Raw genomic sequence first — 23,104 nt, 5'->3', positions numbered from 1 at the left:
CCCACCATTTAAGTTAACGATACTCCTTTTTTTTTCTTGTGTTCAATACTTGCATTAGATGCATATAGCGTATATTAATATCAATCCAAATGAAACGTTGCAATAGCCAGATTGTAGCGGATTGTAATCTTCACAGCATTTCCAATCTAATGGGATTCAGCAGTGTCCCTCGGCGGTCCTGTCACTGCACGAGGGAGTGGCGTCCTGGGCTGAATTGGCATGCGCGACACATTCAGAATGTACTTCTTAGGGAGAAATCCAGTTGATGATTTTAATTTCTTTTTTTAATGCGTTCATAATGTAAATTTGTTACCTATTGTTGTATTTTTTTTTCTTTTTAAAAAAGCTCCACTTTAAACTGCTGTTTCAACACTGATGTGATTGAGGGAAATGTATTAAAGACAGCTTTTCATTATTATTTTTTCCCCTAAAGTTAACACCTGCCCAGTGTCCACCTCGTCCAGTTAAAGTGTATATGTTTAAATATTGTGAATTACCCCAGTGTCCCCAACTAACTGTGTCCACCATATTTGATAAATGACTGTTTTATATACCCTTTTTATCATTATTATTATTATTATTATTTCCCTGAATTTCAACTACATTCCAATAGGCATCATTCCTTCAGTCACAGTGATGAGCCTAAATTCTCTACCTCTTATTTTTTGCCTTTTTTTTTTTTTGACAGTATGACATAAGCCTCTTTTTGTAATTTTTCTGAAGACTGCTCCATAGAAGAGCAAATGTGGTTCCAATGTTTAGTGTCTCTACCTAACTTAAATTAATAAAGTGATTTAGATTATTACACGGTGTCTTCTTAGCCGCCAGTCAGCACGCGACTGTCCGTTTGACTTATACTGACATACCACATGAGTGCAACATCCAGCCTGCAGCTGTCATTCCACTCCTGTTTTCCCACACTTCATCTCTGCATCTAATAAAGGCACAAATGCTCTAAATCTAAATATAATCAAAAGGGAAAACTCGCATCCTGACCTCCAGCGAAGTGTTTACACCCACATTCCTGCCTCTAAGTCTGGTGACCTGAGCTGCAGTCATAAATTGCACAGCGATGACTGTAGTTATCCACTCTAACCTCAGATCAAACCATTATTCAGCACAGAGCACAATGAAATTATTTTGAATTCAGTGAATTACTGCAGTGAGTGACAGGAAAGAGGATCTTCTGCAATGCTGATGAATTTCTTGGGTGCAGTTTCCATTGTTGCAGCGACACCCACCCAGCCCTTTTCTTCTCTTTTCGACTAGTATCGGTATCACTGCCCTCAAACGGTGACTCAGGCACCCTTTAGACATGGGTGTTGGCTAAAGATGGTAAGAATCATTTGTCTTTGTAAGTAAATATACTCTTATATGCAGCACACGCAAGCATGTGATTTTTTTTTTTGTTTGTGCTTACCCAACAGTCTGAAATAGTCAATCAAGGTCACAGAAAGTCAGGCGTGTCACGCTGAACCACTAAAAAGGAAAGAGGACCTAAAAGTCCCAAATGACAGAAAAGGCATCAGAAGGTCAGAATAAGAACAATAAGGACCCATCGGTGCCACAAAAACTCTACCGCTTCTGTCGGAGCTGTTTATGTATCTGACCCTGACCTTTTGCTTACCCAGAGGAGGGGAAAATCAAATTTCCTAATTGGTGTCAACAAAGCATCACATTATCGTGAGCTGCATTTGGATTCACATGTTCAAATTGCTGAGTTGTTTGTGCCAGGCTTGGAGTTGCCTTTGAGGTCACATTCTTGGTATTTGACAACAACTCGGGGGATTTTAGTGAGAGACAGTGCAGTTTATTACAGAAAGTTGGACACCAGCATGGAAAAACTGACTGCTTTTATTTATAAAATTGTGTAAATCTATTGTAGAACATTACCAGTTCCGAATTATGTCAGTGAATTAACTGAAACTTGAGGAAAACACTGATAAGACAAAGACAATTTTAGAAACCGACTGTGCTGTAAGCCCTGGTATTTCTTGCAGTTATCTTGTAGACGTGGCTTGCACACTTTCTTCGAGCTGAAATTAGAAACATTTGTAAATGTGAGTTAAGCAGGGTTAAACTATCTCGAAATATAGTAGCTACCAAAAACAAAATGACACTGAAATACTTCAGAATAAGCAAACATTTGTATTTTTCATGTACTGGATTATCACCAAGCACTGGCATAATACAAATCTGCAAATACATTTTTCTCTTTAAGCATCTTTCATGTTAAGAATTAGTAAAATGACTCATAAACAGCACTGCAGTACATACTCACTGCAGGTCCTGTGCATTTTTTATGAGTTATCTTTAAAAGAAAAAAGTATTTTAAACATTTTAACAACCATATTTTATAGTAGTTATGAAAATCAAATAATTCTCGTCACTCTAACTAATAACACATGTTTAAATGTAATCAGGGTTCATTAGAATCTAATTTCCCATAAACAGATTACAAAAATCTGATTACAAAAACCCAATTGAATAAAACTCATTACCAGACGCTGATTTCTTTTCCCCCTTGTCTGGACTCAGCTAATCAATGTCATGTCCAAAAATGCTTAAGTTGTTAAACTGGAAAGTCTTGGCGTTAATCTTCCTAACAGCTATCAGTGTGATCGCGGACACTTATCTCCCCACAGAGCAAATCGATTCCTTTTGTCCGCCACAGACAACACAGCCGTCCTCCAGACACTGCTGATCGGTCCCTGCGAGTTTCTATCGAACCTTTTCGTACAGTGCTCCTCTGCTGTGACTAATCGGGGCTGGATAAAGTTGCTCGGTGGTAAATTACTTCTTATAGGAGGGAGCGTTGTACTGACAGTCTCAATCCCTCTGTGTACAGAGGCAATCAGCACCGAGCGCAGCCATTTCCAGCTACTGTTGGGACTGAGTGGAGCTCAGTAAGTATGTGAAACAACCCCTTTACATAGAGTGGTGAAGTACACAAAATACAAGAAAACTATTAGGTTTTTGCCTTGTAGTGTTTCTTGGACATTCATCAACTTCTACAGGATTCCCCTCCCTTTATTTTAAATCCTGGTGTTAAGTAGGAGGACTTCAGGAAGGGGGGGTCAATGAGACATAATTCAGACGGAAAAATCAATGACTCTGGCATTTCCTTTTGCATGGCACAGACAAGCTTCACAGTCCCATTGATTTTGTTCTATTTTGGGACGTGAGGCTCACTTCCCATATTGGTTGGTTCAAAGTGAGGCCATTCATCTTGGGTCTAACATGGCCTCAAGCTGGTCCGCCACTACCTGAACAAGCTTCTGGAACAGAGATCTGCTGCTAATGTATGTGAACAGCTTTGGCGCTCCTCAATAGCTAGCAGATGTAGCTGCCAGCTGAGTCCATTAGTTAGTGAAGCTGAATTAGAGCGCCACTGTCCCATTCGCTCATCCATTTCTCTAATGGGGGAGAGCACAGCAGGTCTAGTGATGCAGAGACTGTTGGATTTCTGGAGAACGGCACAGGTGGTGGAGTTACATGAAGGAGGCAAGTAAAAGTGACAGAACGGCAACAGAAGTGTGAGATCGATAAGGTGGATATAATACACCCCTGTGCTGATAATCTACAAGGAGAGCACACAACTGTGTCCTTCATGACAAGGAAGAAAACTAACAGAAGTAGGTTTGCTTGTGGTAGAGATTAACTAGCTGGAATGATGCGGAGATTTTGTAGTTATTCATTTGTAAAGTAAAGTGAAAGTGAAGGACATCTGGGAACTTTTTGGCAAATAAGCAGGTCAATGTGGACGTGCTGTTTCCCTCAAAGACACTTCAGGAAATTAAACTGTTACTTATTAAGGAAGCAGCTGAAATTTGTCCTCAACAAGTGCAAAATGTAGCTATGAAATTACTCAATTTCTCAAAGATTTACATTTTCAGGAATCAATTCAAATCTACCAAAGAAAGGTAGGAGAAGAGTAGTGTTTTAGAACAGCTGAGTGAAATCCATGATGCTGATCCAATAAGAATGTGTGAATGTGTCATAAGAAAATCCACCAACATCCCACACTGGAAGATCTTTATCAGACAGAAGGATTTGTGTGACTTACACACGGATACAGACAATTCCGGAGGACTCACTAACTTTTCATGTAACTGAGAAACAGCAGTTTGGGGAGTTCATCCATCCATTGTCTTCTGCTTGTCCTTATCAGGGTTGTGGCCGGGCTGGAGCCTATCCCTGGTACCATATGGCAAGAAGCGGGACATAAACCCTGGAAAGGTCGCCAATCTGTTGCAGGGCAGTTTGGAGTGTTAATTTTGGACATCAACATTTTACTGATGACTAATTTTGACAGCCAAAAACTTAAAATCATTGTAATCATAATAATGCTAAGAAAATTTGGGTTCTGGGATTCATGTGAATACCATCCAGGACTGGTGAGTGACGGCCCAATGGCGCTCCCCGATGGCAGCAGTCTCCCCCAGCAGGACCACATCTCCCACTTTGAGGGATAGTGGGCTACACCTGTGAAACACCCCCTTCCTGTCACTGTAACATAGTTTACCTCCACATTTAATCCCTGAGATTTCTCAATATAGAAAAAACAAGCGCAATTACGAGTTTTTCTACACGATAAAGAAATGAACAGCTTTTACTTTGGTTTAGTATGATGGGGGAAGTTTTTAAGGAAAATTGATGAAAATCCATTTAAATAGCAGCAGGTAACATCCCATCAGTGTTCATTCGCCAGCACTAGGCTCTACAGCTAATCTAAGCTCACATTGTCTCCTTTAAAAATGTGCCAAAGAAAAGTGGCTTTTTTAGAAAGAAAATGACATTAATTTCATTCAGTGAGATATTGGTTTTTTACACCTGTTTGAAGAAGCAAAGAAGAGACAAAGAAACAGTTTTTTTCCACATGAACTGAGGTGTTTTTACTGCATTTCAGTAACAGACAGCCTTATTACACATCGCACTCACAGCGAAGAAGAAGACACATCCTCAATGTCAGTGGACAAAGTGATCCAAAGTGGCCTTTAGGGAGAGAGAGCCTGCAGGTTAGAGCTACAGGCTCTCTTCAATCAAAAGCTGCACTCCAGAATGCAGGCATTAAAAGCACCCAGTTGATGCCTTGGTGGGTCAATACAACACACACAATGGGTGTAGATGTGATCGACAAAACTGTGGGGCGGAGGGGGGAGGAAGGGGGGACGATCCACTGACATAAAATCACTGGAATGGAGAGAACTTTTCATGCAGACCGTACAAAAAAAACCTCTCTGGAGTTATTCTGAAAGCTTACTGGCACTGGAGGATGTGTGCAAAAAAATGAAAAACCTAGCCACTGTTGAGGAGAACTGGCCTATTTTATGACCTAAAAAGTACACATGGGGCGGCCCATTCACCGCCGTTGATCAGGTGATGCTCCAGTGATGCTATGCCAGTGCGGGGTCATGTTAAAACAGGTAGGCCCCCTCAGGATGTGAAAAGGTTAACCCAACCTTTCCTCCTGGGGGGTCAACACTTCTACTGATTACTGCTAACACCAGTTTTGTCCTTTTTGTCCACATGAAAAAAACTTTTCTGTGTTATTTTTTGGAATATGATACTCTTGCAAAGTCATACACATCCATATAGATAGATCAACTCTTTTTTTATGTCAGCATACAAGGTAAGCTGGGTGACTATATATGAAGACAACAACTACAACTTTCACAGCACTGGCATTGGTTAATTTTAAATACAGTACTCAAGCATTGTTAGATTGATAAAATCAAATAAGATCAAATAAAAAACAAAATAAAAAATTAAAAGGAAATATAAAACCCCCGAAGAAAAAGAAAAGAAAAGCTACTGTATGGAAGTTGGTTTTCTCCCCTAATGTGTTTCTTTTGTATTTCAATGGCATGATGTACATTATTTGTTTTAACCATACCAACATCTATCCAAAGGGAAAATTGTCTATGCAGGGTATCGCTTTGGACTTCCCTTGATTTTACACAGTACCATGCATTTATCATTAGCTTGTATTGTATTTATTCATTTATCTTGTCCTCTAAATTTTGACTGAAATCATCAATAAACGTGTTAAGATAGCGTTGTCTTCACATAGACTCGGGTAATGGTGTTTTAGTCGGTCATTTCTCGGTGCACATCCACCCTATTGCATGTTGACAGGTTTTGCAGGATACAGTGGCGATCGTGAGGGGTAGAGAGGGTAGGGTGGGGACTGCGGGTGGTGGCTGGAGGTTATGTGGGATCAGGGTTATAGGAGGCGGGGTTGGGAGTGTGTATGTTGAAGGAGAGGTTCGGGGGGTTGTCAGCTCCTAGACGACAGCCTTTGAATCCTTGCAGACCTGAGTGGTGGTGCCTGAGTTAGTCTGTTTAATGTCCGTCCTCCCTCCCACATGGTTCAGTGGTCTGAAACGAAAAGTGAAACTTTGAGTTAGGAGGGGAATGCTGCCAATAATTACTCCTGTACTGGGAAGTTTACTCTACGGGTTTCTCATGAAAAGATTCCATCAGTCTTTAATGAGTAATACTTTGTCAAAAAGAAAAACAGGTGATTGTTGTTGTAAAAGAACGTCCAAGCAGACAGACTGAAAGTGCTTCAGCTATGAGTCAAGACACTTATCAAGCCCTTGACCTCAGTCTGTTTCACACTAACTGATCAGCTGTGGCTCCTGTTCTCGGGCTGTTTTATTAGGAGGACATAATCATCTCTGATAGCACTGACAATGATAAGACAGTAGGTTCAAATTTGTACTGCTTTGTGTTTTCATCTTGGCAACAGCAACCATCTGAAAACAACAACTGAGAATGTGCTAATAGAAAAGTATGGGTGACTTAATGAGTCTGAGGACCACAAGGGGAAAGACTGGAAAGAGAAAGGAGTGATTAACTGCTCAGGTGAAAGAGTAATTGCTGCCATATTTGCTCCTCATTTCTGTTGGTGACGTAAATAAAGCTGTTGCAACACTGCAGTTGTTTTTCCTCCCTTTTGTTCCTTTCCCCTTTTTTTCTTCTAAAGGAGACACGGGGCTGTAAAAAACCTTTGTTTTTCTTCTTCTTCTTCTTCTTCTTTTTTTTCTTCCAGGGCACACCTACTATGAAAATACACCACAGGCGCTTGACAGTAATTTCCTCCCCGGTTTCCAAAAACCCCCCTGTGGTGCTCCTGCTTTCCCACTTGATTCTCCGTTGTCGGCCTTCCTCCTTCCTTCCCTCCCTTCCTCATCGTGGAGGAAAGAATGAATGAAGGGAAGCCCTTGTGTCTGTCATGACTGAGCCTTAATAGTGATAGCGATCATGCAAAGTATTCGGCACTGACAGGAACGTAGTGCATGTAAATGCAATACGCCTACCGCTGCTTTCCTATGGAAGAAAAATGTCGAGCGGAAGTGATGGACGTGTGTGCGTGGGTGTACACGGAGCTGATCTAAGCCCACCATCACTGGCTGGAGCTGGTTAATAAACCCAGCAGCCATGTGGGCATCATTCAGGTCTTACTGTACCTTGATGGGGCCATCCACTGGGTCCAGTCCCTGCTCCGACAGCTGTTTCAAGGCACTTAGAGCAGCCTGAGAAGAGAAGGAACAACAGATGGTCGAGTGAGTGGGGAGGGAGGGAAGAAAAGGAAGGGAGATTTGGGTGGGAAGAGAGTGAGTGTCACCCTTCAGCTGCTTTTCAAATAACACTTAGTCTGGGAAACCTGATGCCAGCAGGACACTTTCCCTTCACTCTCTGTTGTCTTTGGCCTCTCTCCTCTCACTGTTTATCTAGCGTTATTGGGTTAACATTTCCACTTTATGTTTTGGCTGCTCCGCATTTTCCTACGTCAATCCAGAGTGACATCTGTATTCGTGGCGACCGTAGCTAAACAAAAGCAGCAGGTCGGAATAAATCATAAAGTTTTCAGCGCACAGTGCGCAGAAAAATCCAATCAGTCTAGCCTAAAAAACACACTAAAGACAGACAAGTGTGTATGTAACATTTTTATTGTTAATTGTGTAATGACTTAATTAGGGTTAATTTGTGGCCGAGAAAGAAAACTGTAGTGCAGCCTCATGTGCTCGACAGAGTATTTATCTTAGAATTTACCGTGTCTGCCACATTTAGCTCATAATCACAACCAGCCACTTGAAGCAATCCGATGCGATGTCATTAAAAAACGGCACTACATGCTATCTATATTTTCAAACTTGGACCAAAAATCCCATGAAGTCATTTCCTTCCTGCTCATTGCCTGCCTGCCTGTGGCAGCTCGAGGGGCTGCTAGCAAAGTGAGAAGGGTCCCGCCTGCTATCATAACATATACAACATGTGTGGGAGTCAAGGGGTGCAGCATAGACACACACACACACACACACACACACAATGCAACTTGGGCCTGGAAGGCAACAACAACAACAAGCGAGTTTTTTCACCAGTGTTTTCTTAACATTTGTACTGTGACATTAAAACTTTACAACCACTGACCACAGTTTGATATAACAGCTGTTTACATGTCCCAATATGAACTGTTCTACCTGATCTTGACAAGTGTGAAGGAAAAATCATAGATCCTTCCATTATTCTTAACCTTCATCTTGGATGTGTTTAGCACTTTTGTTCCTCTTGATACAGATTGAGGATACAGGGTAGGTGGGGAATATATCCAACAGCAGAACTAATACCACTGGTATCAACACAAATGACCCCATAACGAGGAAGCACTTGGCGACAGTGGGAAAGAAAAACTCCCTTTTAACAGGAAGACAACTCCAGCAGAATCAGGCTCTGGCTCAGGAAGGGGCAGATATCTACAGGGTCACCTGATCCAGCCCTAACAATACGTTATATCAAAAAGGAAGGTTTTAAGGATAATCTTAAAAGTAGAGAGGGTATCCATCTCGTGAATCCAAACTGGGAGCTGACCTGGGAGTGGGACCTGAAATCTCATTTTACTTTTCCAAGGAGACACAAGTAAACTAGCAGTCTGTGAGTGAAAGACTTTCAAGACTTGTATGTGAGCAGAATGATTTTAAATTTAATTCTGGATTTAACAGGGAGCCAGTGAAGAGAAGCCAATATGGGAGAAATATCCTCTCTCTTTCTAGTCTGTCAGTACTCTCACTACAGCATTTTGGATCAACTTAAAGCTTTTCAGGGATACAGTAGTCCAGTTTAGAAATGATAAATCCATAAACACAATGTTTCTCAGCATCACAGAGGGACAGGATGTTTCTAATGTTAGAGATGTTGCGCAAATGGAAGAAAGCAGCCCTACATACTTGTGCAATATGTGCATTGAAGCACATATCCTAGTCAAAAAACGACTCCAAGATTCCTCACAGAGGAATGTGAGAAATTCCTCAAGTTTATGCCATCCAGACCAAGTAATATGGTTAGATATCGTGTTTCTTGGGCCTAGTACAATAACCTCTGTTTTATATGAATTTAGAAGCAGGAAATCATAGATCATCCAGGTCTTTATGTCTTTAAGACCTGCCTGTAATTAAACAAATTGGTCTGTGTTTTCTGGCTTCACATATAGATAAAGCTGGATATCATCTGCATAGTAATGAAAATGCATGCTATGTTTTCTAGTAACACTGCCTAAGGAAAAAATATCAATCTATATGTCTACACGAGTGATCACTGTTGGAGATACTAACACTTTGTGTCTAAAAGTACACATATTATCTGTCTGAGGAGGAACTTGTTCTACTGTTTTGTCTCTGAGCAATTATCTGTGATGGTGCTGGAGAGATGAAGAAAGACAATTAAAACTGAATTAGTTTTATATAATTAGATTTACATACCTAAAATGAAAAGAAATATAAAGACAGGCCAAACACAACAAAACCAAATGGGATGGAAGTCAGCTGACTCACTACACCACCTTATAGCTCAGTTACACTTGAGTAAAACTTGAAAGGCAATTTTAATGTCCCTGATAATTCAGCAAATTTCATCACCCAGTGTATCCAGTTACACTTCTTTCATATACTTTAACATACTATAAAAACTCATTGTAACAAAGAGGAAAAATCCCAACAGTTTCACTTTATTATTCAACACACATCTGCTATGACAGTGGCCTAAGCTAGCCAGGACCCGTTACACTTCATCACTGGTTAATCAGAGTCGAGATAAGACACAAGTGGTTTTGCGCTCTAGATGAGTGAGATGTGATGACTGGCTGAGTTTACCTCATTATGAAGCCCACCAACGTCACTCAGTACTTTATTCTCATAATAAATTAGCCATTCTCCTCACAAGGATATCTGACTGAGAGGCATTTTCTCTGATAGTCCAGAATAGACAGACAGAGATGTCTCCATGTGAATACCCATTTGTATTTAAGCCATATGCAAGTGAGAGGAAACATTAATCATGCTTTAATCCTGAGAAAATATGAATCCCAGTACATGCCATATCACTATGTCTCCATGGAATGCAATATGCCCAGAAGGCTGTTACAAACTATTATCTGTGTGCTTGTGTCCAAAATAATTTTAAAAGTGTTTCACTTCAAACTATGAGAAACATAAACCAGGAACTGTAATTTATGACTGACAGGTGCAAGGGTCAAAATCTGGTTTGTATCCATCAAATTGAGGGGAAAAAAAAATCTGTGATGCGTACAGGTACTAAAAAATCTACAACGCTAATAGCTGAACTGATGTAAAAAATTGATACTGCTGAGTTACTACTTATAGGCCCTTTCTCCAGAGACACAGAAATCAAGTGAAGCCCTTCTGAGTCTGTAGCAGATAATTTATGGTTCGGGTTGGGCTATGTGTGTTTTTTTTACTCTGTGAGCATCTGACAGCCAACAAAGATTTAGAGGTAGAGTATACTTGAAGAGATTTAAGGCGAAAACCGCCCAGAACATGACAGATGATGGGATTTTTTCACAATTACACTTTTAATAACCACAGATGATACCAGGGGAACGCTGCTGTAATGCTTGTGATGATTTGTTTTATAAATATGCAGTTACATGTCATTTTACAATGGTCAAGGTTGTCCACATACTGAAGTGGGAAGTCATCAAGATAAGAAGGTAACCAGTCAGATTCATCTAGCAGATATTATCAGTATCATTCCTGATCACAAAAACAGGGGCAGATATCCTGTTTTCTCACATGACAAATAACTTGAAATCAGCCTTCCCATAAACTTCTTTTTTGTTGTATTTAAGCAACCAGATTGGGACCATTTTCTCCCTGAGTAAATAGCTAGAGACCATCTGTTGGAGTGGGAGGGGTGCTGGTGGTGGGGTAGGGGCTAGAGATAAACAGCCATAAATCAGGGGGCTTGACAGTGGCAGCGTTGCTGATATACGACAGGCAGGCATAAGGCACAGCAGCACAGTGAAGGACACGGAGCCTAAGACAAACACTGGGCCTATCTGTGGGAATGGCAGCCAGTGAAATCATTATTTTTCTAATGTGATAAGTTGACCATCGTTAGAGTCAGTCGCTACACTGATGCATCAACACAAGGAGACTGTGTTTAGTCTGAGGCCGGGAAACGCAAGGTGGAGGTGTTCCATCTCTGCCATGGAGCAAAGAGACAGTGAGAGGCGGGTGAGGAGACAATGAGGAGGATGCTGTGCCCCAAGCCGTTGACAAATGGAAGAGGACAGCAATGATTTTTGAATTTGAAGCTTAAAACTAACTAACTACAAAATTGTTTAATATCCTCTTAAGTCTCTGTCTGCTTTCCCACTCCCACATACCTCGCAATAGCTTCAGTGGTGTAAATATTTGGTTGTGAGTTTGAGAAAGTTAGAGCCAGGTCTAAATCCAAAAACAAAAAGGTGTGGGAAAGGCAGTTTGTCTGAAACGGTGAGATCCCCTGACAAGCATTTCTGAGTATAGCATAAGAACAGGATTACATATGATCATGGACAACACAAACTATTAGCTGTTGTTATTAAACTATGCCCTGGTCTGCTTGGACAAATGGACAACGGTGCCTATATATTCAGGAATGTAGTGTCAGAAATAAAAAAAAAAACATGATGAGGAAATTTTCATCCCTTGGACCCGAGCCGAACCTCACATATGAAATGTTTAATATGCCATGTGTAGCCAACTTTAAAACAAACAAACAAAAGCCAAAAACAAGATCACAGTTTTTGCAAAAGCAACGTGCTGACACAGAGCCCCCCAGCAGGAAGTAACAAGCATGAAGTTCTACATACAAGTTTACCTTTTGTTATAGCATGTACAATTCTAGTAATGATGCACGGATCAGCCCAACTTCAGTTGGGTTGGGCTGATCTGCAAATCAGAGGACACATACTGCATTGGTGCCTGGTAACTGTTTGTTGTGTCATATCAATTTTTGGCTGGTAAGATGTTATAAGATGGTTTGAAAAAGAGCTTAAAGAGTTTTAATCATATATTTATTTATGACATTGGCTAACTGGGTAAATTATCAATCCCAAGAAAACAGCATTATACTCTTTTTACCTCACAGTCATAGAGATGTAAAACACTGGTGTCTCCTGTGTACTTTCTGCAATTACTAAACATCCTGTGCATTGTGTGTGTATTTCCATTCGGGTGTTCTTCAAATGTTTGGACGTTTGAAGCACAGTTTGTCGAATCTACAGGGAAACCACTCCAGTTATTCCAGTTATTCCTCTTTATTTGCTCTAGCTTTAGATAACAAGCCAGCACCCATCATTAATGCAAGCCTGGTAGCCAACCTGAAGAACCCCAAAAGCACTTCACACATGAGCTCATCCATCTATCTATCTAGCAGTCCCGAGTTCAAAGGCTTAGACAAACACTGGTTGAATGTGACAGGTCTGAGGAGGATCTGTAACCGTGGCTGAGCTCCTGATGTGGAGTGACAAGGGTGGCTCATTTTTCTGGGCCTGCTGCGCTCTTAATAGCTTCACCGACAGAGGCTACGCTTCCATCAGCGGCTTAGCCAAACAAAGTTCAAGTCCCAGAGGAGTCTACCGCATCAGCATGTCAGATCTGATGGATCGTTGGATCACATTGACCCTGACAAATCAGACCCCTGTATCAGCTCTCACTACTAGACAACTGAGTTTCAGAGAAGCAATATAGACAATCTGGGGAACAAAGAGAAGACACAGCAGAATGCTGAGAACCAGGGATCAGCGTTTTCAGACTTTGAATCTCCATCACTTCATTCTCTGACCTTTAGCAGCCATCAAAGACACCAAGGAGGCCCCAATTAGGTGAAGACCACCAGCATATCATTCAGTCTTGCATGTTTGCTTTCTGCACGTATTCTGAAAGAAAACATTTGCCTAGTTTTTTTCATTCTGTTGGGTTATCAGATAAGATCCTGTTTATGCTCTACAGAAGGCAAGATGACAGTCCAGTCATCAGTACACTCTGAGATAATCCACAGAGTACTGAAGTGTCTCCCTTTTAACCAAGAAAAGGCTTTGTTCTGGTTCTGTGCAGTCCAGCACAAATAACCCTTTTCTAATCTCAAGTCCATTCTATGAGAATCAGAGTCAACCACCCCTCCCCTGCAGCTGAGCCACAAACCACACCCCACCACACTCCCATTCTCACTTTGATCAGGCTTCATTATCTAAACCAGGGGTCTCCAATCCCAGTCCACGAGGGCCTGTGTCCCTGCAGGTTTTAGATCTCACCCTGGGTCAACACACCTGAATCACATGATTAGCTCATTATCATGCCTCTGGAGAACTTCAAGACATGTTGAGAAGGTAATTTATCCATTTAAATCAGCTGTGATGGATCAAGGACGCATCTAAAACCTGCAGGGACACCGGCCCTCGTGGACTGGGATTGGGGACCCCTGGTCTAAACCATGTGTCATTTAAAAGGAAAAAACACAAATTCTTCCTGTTCTTAAGACTACAATCCACCCCAAGCTGCTACGCCAACATGCATACCAAAATAAAACCCATTAATCGTGAGAGACTAACCTGAAATGAAACCAAAACTGAAATCATTCATGAGCTGCTCGACAAATAATAATAATTATGGGCAGAAATTGGAGCGCTGCATCGCTTACAGGAACAATATTAGCCAAGACACACTTCCTCACTTCTACCAAGTACCACTACACACACCCCTGTTATACACAAACCACAGCATTGTTACACAAGCACTTCCAGTTTTATTGAAGAACTTGAGACTGCGATGGGGTGGACGAACTGTAACTCAAACTGTTCGCTTTTGTTTGTTCAATAGTGCAATAACCCTTCATCCTCTCATCCCACAAAAAAACATGCCCAATCTTAGTAATGCTTCAAAATTGACGACAGGTGACTGTTCTGGGGCTGCTATGAGATGGGGACGCAAAGAACATAAAGGGGATGCAGGACAGCTGCTGATGAAGATGATCTAAGGGATATCCACTAGACTAAACAATGACCAGAGTGGATATCAAACAGGGTGTTTTACAGGGAGGACCTGGGAAGTTGAGAAAATGAGTGCGCTCATGTCGGAGAAGTTCTGAGGCTGGATATATTGTTGTGTAGAGGGTTTGTTCTGTTTTCAAAAGGCCACATAAAACCTTGACAGTGCTCCCTTTTTTTGCGCTCATTCCTCAAAGCAGAAAGAAATATGAGATACCCGGGAAGAGAAAACCCCAGCCATCTTTTTTTGTCCTTTGTTAACCCTGTTGTTACCATCATGTCATCACGTCAAACCTTCCTCTGATCTCCAATAAATTCTGTCAGATATACTTTGCAGACCCTCTCTTCTCTTTTTCTTAAATATCTGCCATCTACTCCTCGGCTTCATCTCATCCCTTGGCTTTCGTTTTCCGCTAAATTCTTTCCTTTTTCCTCTACCCACATCAAAACCCTGGACAGGGATCACTGGAACATTCCGGGACAGCTCGTGCAGAACACCTGTGTGTGCATGAGGGCTGGCAGTGTATGCTTCTATTTGTTAATGCGGTGTGATATGTACATGGATTCTTGAGTAACTACAGAGAAAATGTATTCAGATCCACACACCAAACCTCTTCCTCACTCTCTCTCCAGATTTCACATCCTTTCCCACATCAGAGGCATGAATAAAAGAGGCAGTGTGTGCCTGGCAGTGGCCTAGCTTCAGCCTGATATGACGTTAATTCCTCTGAAGTAGCACTTCATGTATGTGGGTTTGCTTCTTTCCAACAGTGTAGCAATTGTGATGTGACAGCTAAAAAAAACCTTCTCTATGAGGAATTCAATTTGATTTCTCCGTACGACTCGGTCACATGTGCAGGCTTCCATATTATGCTGATCTGAATTCCGGGAGTGGATAGTGTTTCCCTTTGTGCATCTTCCAGGCGTGATATTAGCGCTGAGGACTGGCTGAGCTAAGTTAGCGGATAACGGCTGTGGGGCTCCCCAGGGGAGCAAGCCTCTGCTGACATGGGAAGCCATAAATAAGGGCCCGGGGCGCAGCACCATGTTATGCGTCATTTGGGCCAGAGAGGCCTGCTTTATCCCCTTCCACCACCGCGCTGCTGAGCATGGCACCTCCTAGGGCGTAAATACAAAACATATGGGCAAAGGGCGAGGGGCAGAATCACCTCAGCATACCATACTTCTGCCTTGTCAGCAAAGCATCTTAGAGGATAAGCAGATACAGACGGGCTCTGTGATAAGACTGAGTTAACTTTGCCACGATATAACTTTTCAAGGAATTTTATCACTGGGCTCAGTTATTTTTGATACGATAACATTACATCAGCAGAAGCCGCATGAAGCAGATAAAACTGCTAGCACTATTTTTAAACTGTTAGCACTATCCAGCCTGTATGAACCGTTCAGTATATATGGCTTGCAAAAGAAGAAAGAATTATATTATTTAGTATTCTGCTAGAATTCTTTATTCTAACATTGTGCATGCATACATACATATAAATAGAGAACAGATTAAAATTTTAACTGGAAGTCACAATTTTCCTTAAAAACATAAAAACACCAGTCAGTTGCATTTCTGTGCTGTTGTGTGTAGTATACCAGTCCTTTGCCTTCACTATAATCCAATCTAGGTCAATGATGGGGCGATCGTGGCTCAAGAGTTAGGAGTTCGCCTTGTAATTGGAAGGTTGCCGGTTCGAGCCCCGGCTCGGACAGTCTCGGTCGTTGTGTCCTTGGGCAAGACACTTCACCCGTTGCCTACTGGTGGTGGTCAGAGGGCCCGGTGGCGCCAGTGTCCGGCAGCCTCGCCTCTGTCAGTGCGCCCCAGGGTGGCTGTGGCTACAATGTAGCTTGCCATCACCAGTGTGTGAATGTGTGTGTGAATGGGTGGATGACTGGATATGTAAAGCGCTTTGGGGTCCTTAGGGACTAATAAAGCGCTATATAAATACAGACCATTTACCATTTACCAATGATAAGCAACTGCCATCAAGAGTCTCTGACACAGCAGAGAAACTTACATTTCCAATAAAATGAAGGTAGGGACACATTTTCAGTGAGAATGGTTTACTCAAGAGAACCTGTGTACGTCTGCCAAATTACTCAGTGATTGTTAATGAAACACTGACTAAATTCTCCTTTGGATGAGACACAGAGCGTGTGGAATGCATTAGTGACGGGACTACTGCCTGTGAAGATACTCAGTCTGTCAAAAAAACAGCCTCAAGGCCGGTGACTCACCAACCTGACCACTGACTAAGATGAAAGTTCCCTAAAACGTAGATGCCTTGAATTTTTATGGAGAAAAAACCACCATACAGACACAACCTGGATAATGAGACCATCTGGATGGACTATTCTTTTATGATTCATTCAATGAACTGAGATTATTTGATTCATAATGTTAATGGCATGCCTATGTGGATGACACAAATAAAAAAAACCTCTGATTTTAAGTCTTTCAAAGTACTGGGAAGTTGAGATTTTCATAAAATGTCTTTCTCAAGTTCCTTGTCTGGGATTATAGTAAAGTCATGGTGGGAGGCTTGGAAAACAGCACCTAACCATCCATTTCTATCAGGTTTCCCCGCTGACTGCAAAACAGAGTTACATCACCCCGTCTCCACCTGCAGGGATCCACCTTTCTATGCCAGAGGGAGCAGCTTCTATAATCCTGGACAATTGGACTCAAATTGCTCTGGGGAAGGCACAAAAAGCGGTGGGAAGGAAAGCCAGCCTTCAGGCACTCGCTCTCTTATCAACGCAGAGATAGTGATCGGCCCCAAGAGACGTCCCATTTCTCTCTTTTCTGCGGGCTAATCTACCTTTCCTTTCGATCTGACTGTCAAAGATGGATCCTTTCAACAGCTGTCTCCCTGCCAATTCTCAGTGTGTGGGTTTTAAAATGACAAACTCACACTGTTTGCTTGGTGATGAAGTGCACAGACAAGTTAAAGTGGGCAGTGGTACGAGGGTGGGGATGCAAATGTAATAGTTGTGGTTGTTGCTACACAACCAAAGGAAAAAGACCTTTCCTACGTGCAGGGTGGAAGCTCAAACACAAGAGGTAGGATCCAAGGTCTTAATCGCATCCACAATTTGCATAGATAATAACCTTAGCAGAGATACCACATGAAACAAATCAATCTCTATTGAGGATATCAGGGTGGATGTCAAAGAGCATTGCTCGCTGTTATCAGCCCTCCCAATTTAAATTGTAGTCCAATTATTTCTTCATTGTGGGATAAGTGATAGAAGCTAATATCCTGTTTGTATTAAAAATGGTTCAGACAAATGAGAAGTTGGGTAAGATGAGTCATCAGGACAGTAACTTCATGCAAGTTAAAAACTCCTATACCTTGAGTTACGAAATTTTTTAACAGTTTAGGAACAAAAAGAGAACTTGAGTGCAAGACTGATAGAGACTTAAAGTTATTAATCATCCCAAAACCTAAATATAGTTATACTGTGACTCATTCTAAAGCATTACTCTTTGAATTTACACCCAAAACATTAAAAGGTTATATTCATTGTGTTTGTTCTCGACCTCATTTTACATTTTTATCTAACTGAATGCTTGGCACACATAAAGTGATTATAGCAGTTGACTAACAAGCATGCAGGTTTAGTTTAGTTTATTATTACACTCATTTGGCTTGTCAATGAACCTGATCATTGCTGTTAATCACACTATCTATTTTGTTCCGACGCAGATCGGTCGGGACAGTTAATAGTTAACTGTTAATGCAGGAAAACAACTCCAAGTTTTTTTTGTAGGGATATAGGAGATAAAGGTTTGTTGAGCATTGCATCCATTTACTTGACTACATGAGCTCTTTAGAAATACAAAAACTATTAGAGAAAACAAATGGTAAATGGCCTGTATTTGTATAGCGCTTTACTAGTCCCTAAGGACCCCAAAGCGCTTTACACAATCAGTCATCCACCCATTCACACACTAGTGATGGCAAGCTACATTGTAGCCACACTGACAGAGGCGAGGCTGCCAAACACTGGCGCCACCGGGCCCTCTGACCACCACCGGTAGGCAACGGGTAACGTGTCTTGCCCAAGGACACAACGACCGAGACTGTCCGAGCCGGGGCTCGAACCGGCAACCTTCTGATTACAAGACAAACTGCCAACTCTTGAGCCACGATCGCCCCAAAACAAGTCAATAAAAAACGTTCCCTCAAATCTAACAGCTGCATTGTCAAGTACAGCAGCTTCAGAAATATTGATAATGCCTATTTGTATTTTATACACCATACCAAGTACACTGGTCAAGGATGTTCCAGTGTCATTTACATGTAACCAATCTATCTTTGTGAAAAGGTGCTGCAGGATTTGAAAAATGTTAGAATTTAATCTTTACTTAAAAACTCCAACAGTATACCATTACATCTAACTTACTACATGAAATCTTTAAAATAAACAAATGAATTACATGAACACTTACACAGAAATTATTTGAGTGTTTTCAGTTCGGATTTATAGCATGTTGTACTGTAGCACACAAACAGCAATGGTCAATAACTTGTCCTAGATTTCAAAGACCAGAACACATCAGTAGGATTAAATAAACTGGTACTATGCTAATTTAAGTCAAATTTATGAAATTCAGATTCCAATTAGTTCATGTAAATGATCGTGTGTTGAAACACATAAATTGGGGTTTACAGGTCTCTGTGCTAGCACCACGAGTTTTCATGTTATACAAGCTTCATTTTGGCAAAATTATTAGCGAATAGCTTCCACTGCTATGCAGACACAATGCTGTGAAACATTTGTGAAAGAATAGGTCTTTCTAAAAAGGTCACTGAATTCCACTGAAGTATTGTAACAGGATGCTTTCATTGCAATAAGCCAGTCTATAAAATTTCTTCATTTGTAGAGCTTCCATGATCAACTGTATTATTGTGAAACAGAAGAGTTTAGGAGCCACAGCTACTAAGCCACATAGCGGCAGACCATGTAAAGTTACAGAGTCTCCAAACGTTCAGGCCCACAGCATGTAAAAGTTGTCATGCTGACTCAACAACCTTGTCTGGCATTAACATCAGCACTAAACCTGTGGGCTGGGAGCTTCATAGTGTGGTTTTCCATAAGGGCTATGCCATATTATACTGACTGTGATAATACTGGTATAAATTTTTACATGATATAAAAGTATCATATCACCGTCAGTGTTTAAGTCCCCCAGTGTGTGAGCTAATTTAACAACCTCCAACAGACAATGCTTTGCAAAATTTCCTCTAAATGTGGAATCAACAACAATTGAGGCAAAAACAAACTGTCAACTACAACCAGGCTATGAAGGAGGCCACACTAGGAGCTACTGATGAGCGACTCAAAAGTAAACAAATGACTCAACCAAGCATCACTAGCTTCACTTGCTAGGTGGACATCATTTAGGAAGAGTAACCAGTGCAGGGAAATTACTGATGCAGTTAGATTGTAAAAAAGCACAGCTTTAAGCAGCTGGCTAAAAAGTCTGACCGAAGATACGAATTATTTTTCAGTGTTATGATTGAAAACATTGCACAGGCTCCTGACGAGTCACAAGGTTAAGTTACTTTAGTTACTTAACTAAAGCAGCGGTCCCCACACTTTTTGGCGCCACGGACCGGTTTATGTCCGCTAAAAACTATTTCAAAAATAACGCTAAAACCTGATAAAAACCCTGAAAACCATGAATTTCACACCCGAGCCTCAACTCACGCGGCCTGGTACCAAACGACTCCGTGGGCCGGGGATTGGGGACCGCTGAACTAAAGCATTAAGCAGTTATTCTTATACTTACTACGTAAAATGTCTGGGGCAAACAGTAACTGTGCTACTTTTGACTTCTGCTGTATCACTAGATATATTGTTGAGTCACTACTACTGCACTATAAGGTTTACTGCTTTATACTGCTTACTGCTACCGGCACCATGTGGCAACAAATTCCCATTTTGAAATAGCCAGTGAGTCATCAGTGACAGAAGCTCATTTACTCACACTTTAAATGTTGCTGCCTGCACCCCCACCCCTGACCACATCGTAAGAAATACTATTATCGCAAATGTTCTTGAAATATTGTGATATAATTTTGAGGCTCACCCCCAGTTTCCATGAATGAGCATCTCCTGTAGTCGTAACGACTAGGTGGCCCAGTACTTTTGCCCATATAGTTTATTTATGTAAGAGACCAAAATAAAGCAAATCACTTACTACAACTGAATCCAAGTGACATACATTTTGTCATTAGTTGGTGAATATGAGGATCCGTGTTGATGTCGCGTCTGCCATTTTTGGGGGGATTGTGTGGACTCGATCGTAGAGACTTTACAACGCACCAACTGCGCATGTGCCCCTGCCAACAACTTTGGCCGTCATGTGTCAAGCTGTTGGTGTGTCAGAGTATAATCAAAACTTTAAAATTATGCTGAAAACTGTCGATTGTGACAAAACTGACACACTGATATTTAATATTATCAAAAATTCCCAATAGTTCACAGATAGCCAGTCATTGATGAGGCTTTCTCAGTGGTTGTATACAGGAAATTGTTCTGAAATGGTGCTACATACATTAGAAAAAAATGATTTTTAAGCTTTATAACTTGCTGCCTTTTCAGGAGAAGCTTGTAGGCGTGAATATTAGCAGTATATGAAAGGGTTAAGATACAGAGTAGAAGATGTGCTTAGGCTATATAGTGACAGAAACCAGCTGTATGTAATAATCCTCGACCCTCCATCATGAGCCTTTTTATATTTTTGTGTTAGAGACAGCAGTGTTTATGCGGATACATGTTTGCTGGACAAGGACATCCGGTAACAAGAGAGGACATGGAGTCAGACAGCGTTTTACACATTCTTCCTCTTGTCTCTTGTGCTTTGTTGCTCCCTCAGCTCCTTTTTGGACTTTAATCACCTACTACACACAAGGGACCCATCTTTAAAACCTGTTGTGCTGCTTTATAATTTGCAATGGATCCCCACAAAGCTGGTGAGTGTTTTTCATTAGAATCATAAGAAGAAGACAGACATTTTTATCTTACACTAAAATCCAAAGAAATACTGAGCTGGGCCTGAAACTCACTGTGTGACAGGAGCGACTGAGACCCATCATGCCTTAGCCCTTCATGTGTTATGAAAACCCTACTTTGTTCCTATGGCAACTGGCAGTGTGTATTGAGAAGACAGATTATGTATAAGGCATGTTTACAGAAAACAATAAATTCCAGCATGCTTATATCAAGAGGCAGGCTTTCCCTAAAAGGCTGGTTTTCTGATGAATTGGTTGAGGGGCCACATAAACTAGCCAAAGATGGAACTAGAAGAGAATAAAAGACTTTTAAATGTTAGCCTAATGCATCTGCCAAGTTAGCATATAGCTGGCAGGCCTGTCACAAACAACATGAAACCGACCTCTACAGAAAAAAAACAATGTTATGGACTCCAATTGCAAGCACATACATGAGCAAAAGCCAAACACACAGTAGGTGACGTAATAAGCAAACATAGAATAGCCTTACACACAACATAAAAGCAGCATGACACAATGTTTTCCAAAGGGAAGGGATTTCTATGTCTCTGTTTATCCCTATCTGTATATGTATAGTATACCGTCATGGTAAAAAGAAAGTACACCCTCCTTCATTTCTAAGGTTTTATGTGTCAGGACATAATAAAAAACATTGTCTGGTCTTTACAAGTTAAAGTTGGGTAAATACTTCAGCTGAACAACAACATGCACTGCACTTTGACATTATTTGACAAAAAACTAAGCTAAAATGCAGCTGTAGGTGAAAAACTAAGCACACCTTTACTGCTTCAATAGAAATTATGGTAAGCAGATGCAAGGTGCTGCTAGATCAGACAGTGCAATGCTTAGAGAAATTGCAAAAGACCCAGGAACTAGATCTTAGACTTTACAGGCCTCATTGAGCTTGTTAAATGTTAAAGATAAGTATGGCTTGCTTAGGAGGGTTGCCAGGAAAAAGCCTCTTTTCTCTAAAAAGAAGCAGCACGGCTAAGGTTGGTAAAGTTGTGTCTGAAGAAACTACAAAATGTCTTTTGAAAAGATGAGACCAAAGTAGAAATGTCTGGCCACTCTGGGCATAAATCATGCAACCACAGCAAATCTGCATTAACACCTCACACCAACGGTAAATAAATAATAATAAGATAATTTTTATTAGTGAAAACCTCAGATCTGTGTGCTTTTTTCCCATGCCTGTATATTGCACCGATACTTGGTGGATAAGTAATAATAATAATAATAATAATGGATACTTTATTGATCCCCATGGGGAAATTACTTGTTTTTCTCTGCATTTGACCCATTCACTCAGTGAAGCAGTGGGCAGCCCACTAAGCAGGCGCCCGGGGAGCAGTGTGTAGGGACGGTACCTTGCTCAGGGGTACCTCAGGGTAGCCGTTAAGTGGATTCGAACCGCCGACCTTCCGATCATGGGGCGACCACTTTACCTACTGAGCTATCCCTGCCCCTAGTACAACACTAGAATGTAATTTGGTTAAAATGTGAACACTGTAAATGTTTTGCTTAGTCACAAACTTCCTTAAAATGAAGCTTTTCATAAAATAAAGAACACAATTAAAAGCATTGTCTGGTATAGCCAAACTAAATAAGTCTATCAGTGTTAACTTTTATGCAGCTGCACAATACAAAGGCTATAATCTGTTATTCGTTATCAACGCTTTGATCTTGCCCATTAAATGAAAGTGAGGACTTATCTGTGGGCAAGTTTTTATGAGCAAACTCA

General features: G+C 41.1%; 1 protein-coding gene across 2 annotated transcripts in view; it reads right to left on the bottom strand.

Moving 5' to 3' along the window:
- Nucleotides 1-5,292: 5,292 nt before the first annotated feature.
- The window catches only part of stau2 (staufen double-stranded RNA binding protein 2), a 108,474-nt gene continuing 90,662 nt past the window's right edge, over nucleotides 5,293-23,104 (bottom strand). Inside the window, exons 14-15 of one of the 2 annotated variants that reach the window (XM_085418615.1) lie at nucleotides 7,471-7,541; nucleotides 5,293-6,381 (exon numbers count right to left, since the gene is read on the bottom strand). In XM_085418615.1, coding sequence (XP_085274741.1) covers nucleotides 6,288-6,381; nucleotides 7,471-7,541 — 165 coding nt within the window. In that variant the 3' untranslated portion in view covers nucleotides 5,293-6,287. The remainder of the gene's footprint in view (nucleotides 6,382-7,470; nucleotides 7,542-23,104) is intronic. The other variant, XM_085418614.1, reaches the window with a different exon arrangement.

Source organism: Rhamphochromis longiceps, linkage group LG9, assembly GCF_057381845.1.
Source record: "Rhamphochromis longiceps isolate RC_006_pf linkage group LG9, R_longiceps_female_GT1.1, whole genome shotgun sequence".
NCBI classification, from domain to species: domain Eukaryota; kingdom Metazoa; phylum Chordata; class Actinopteri; order Cichliformes; family Cichlidae; genus Rhamphochromis; species Rhamphochromis longiceps.
This window is presented reverse-complemented; position numbering and strand designations above follow the sequence as displayed.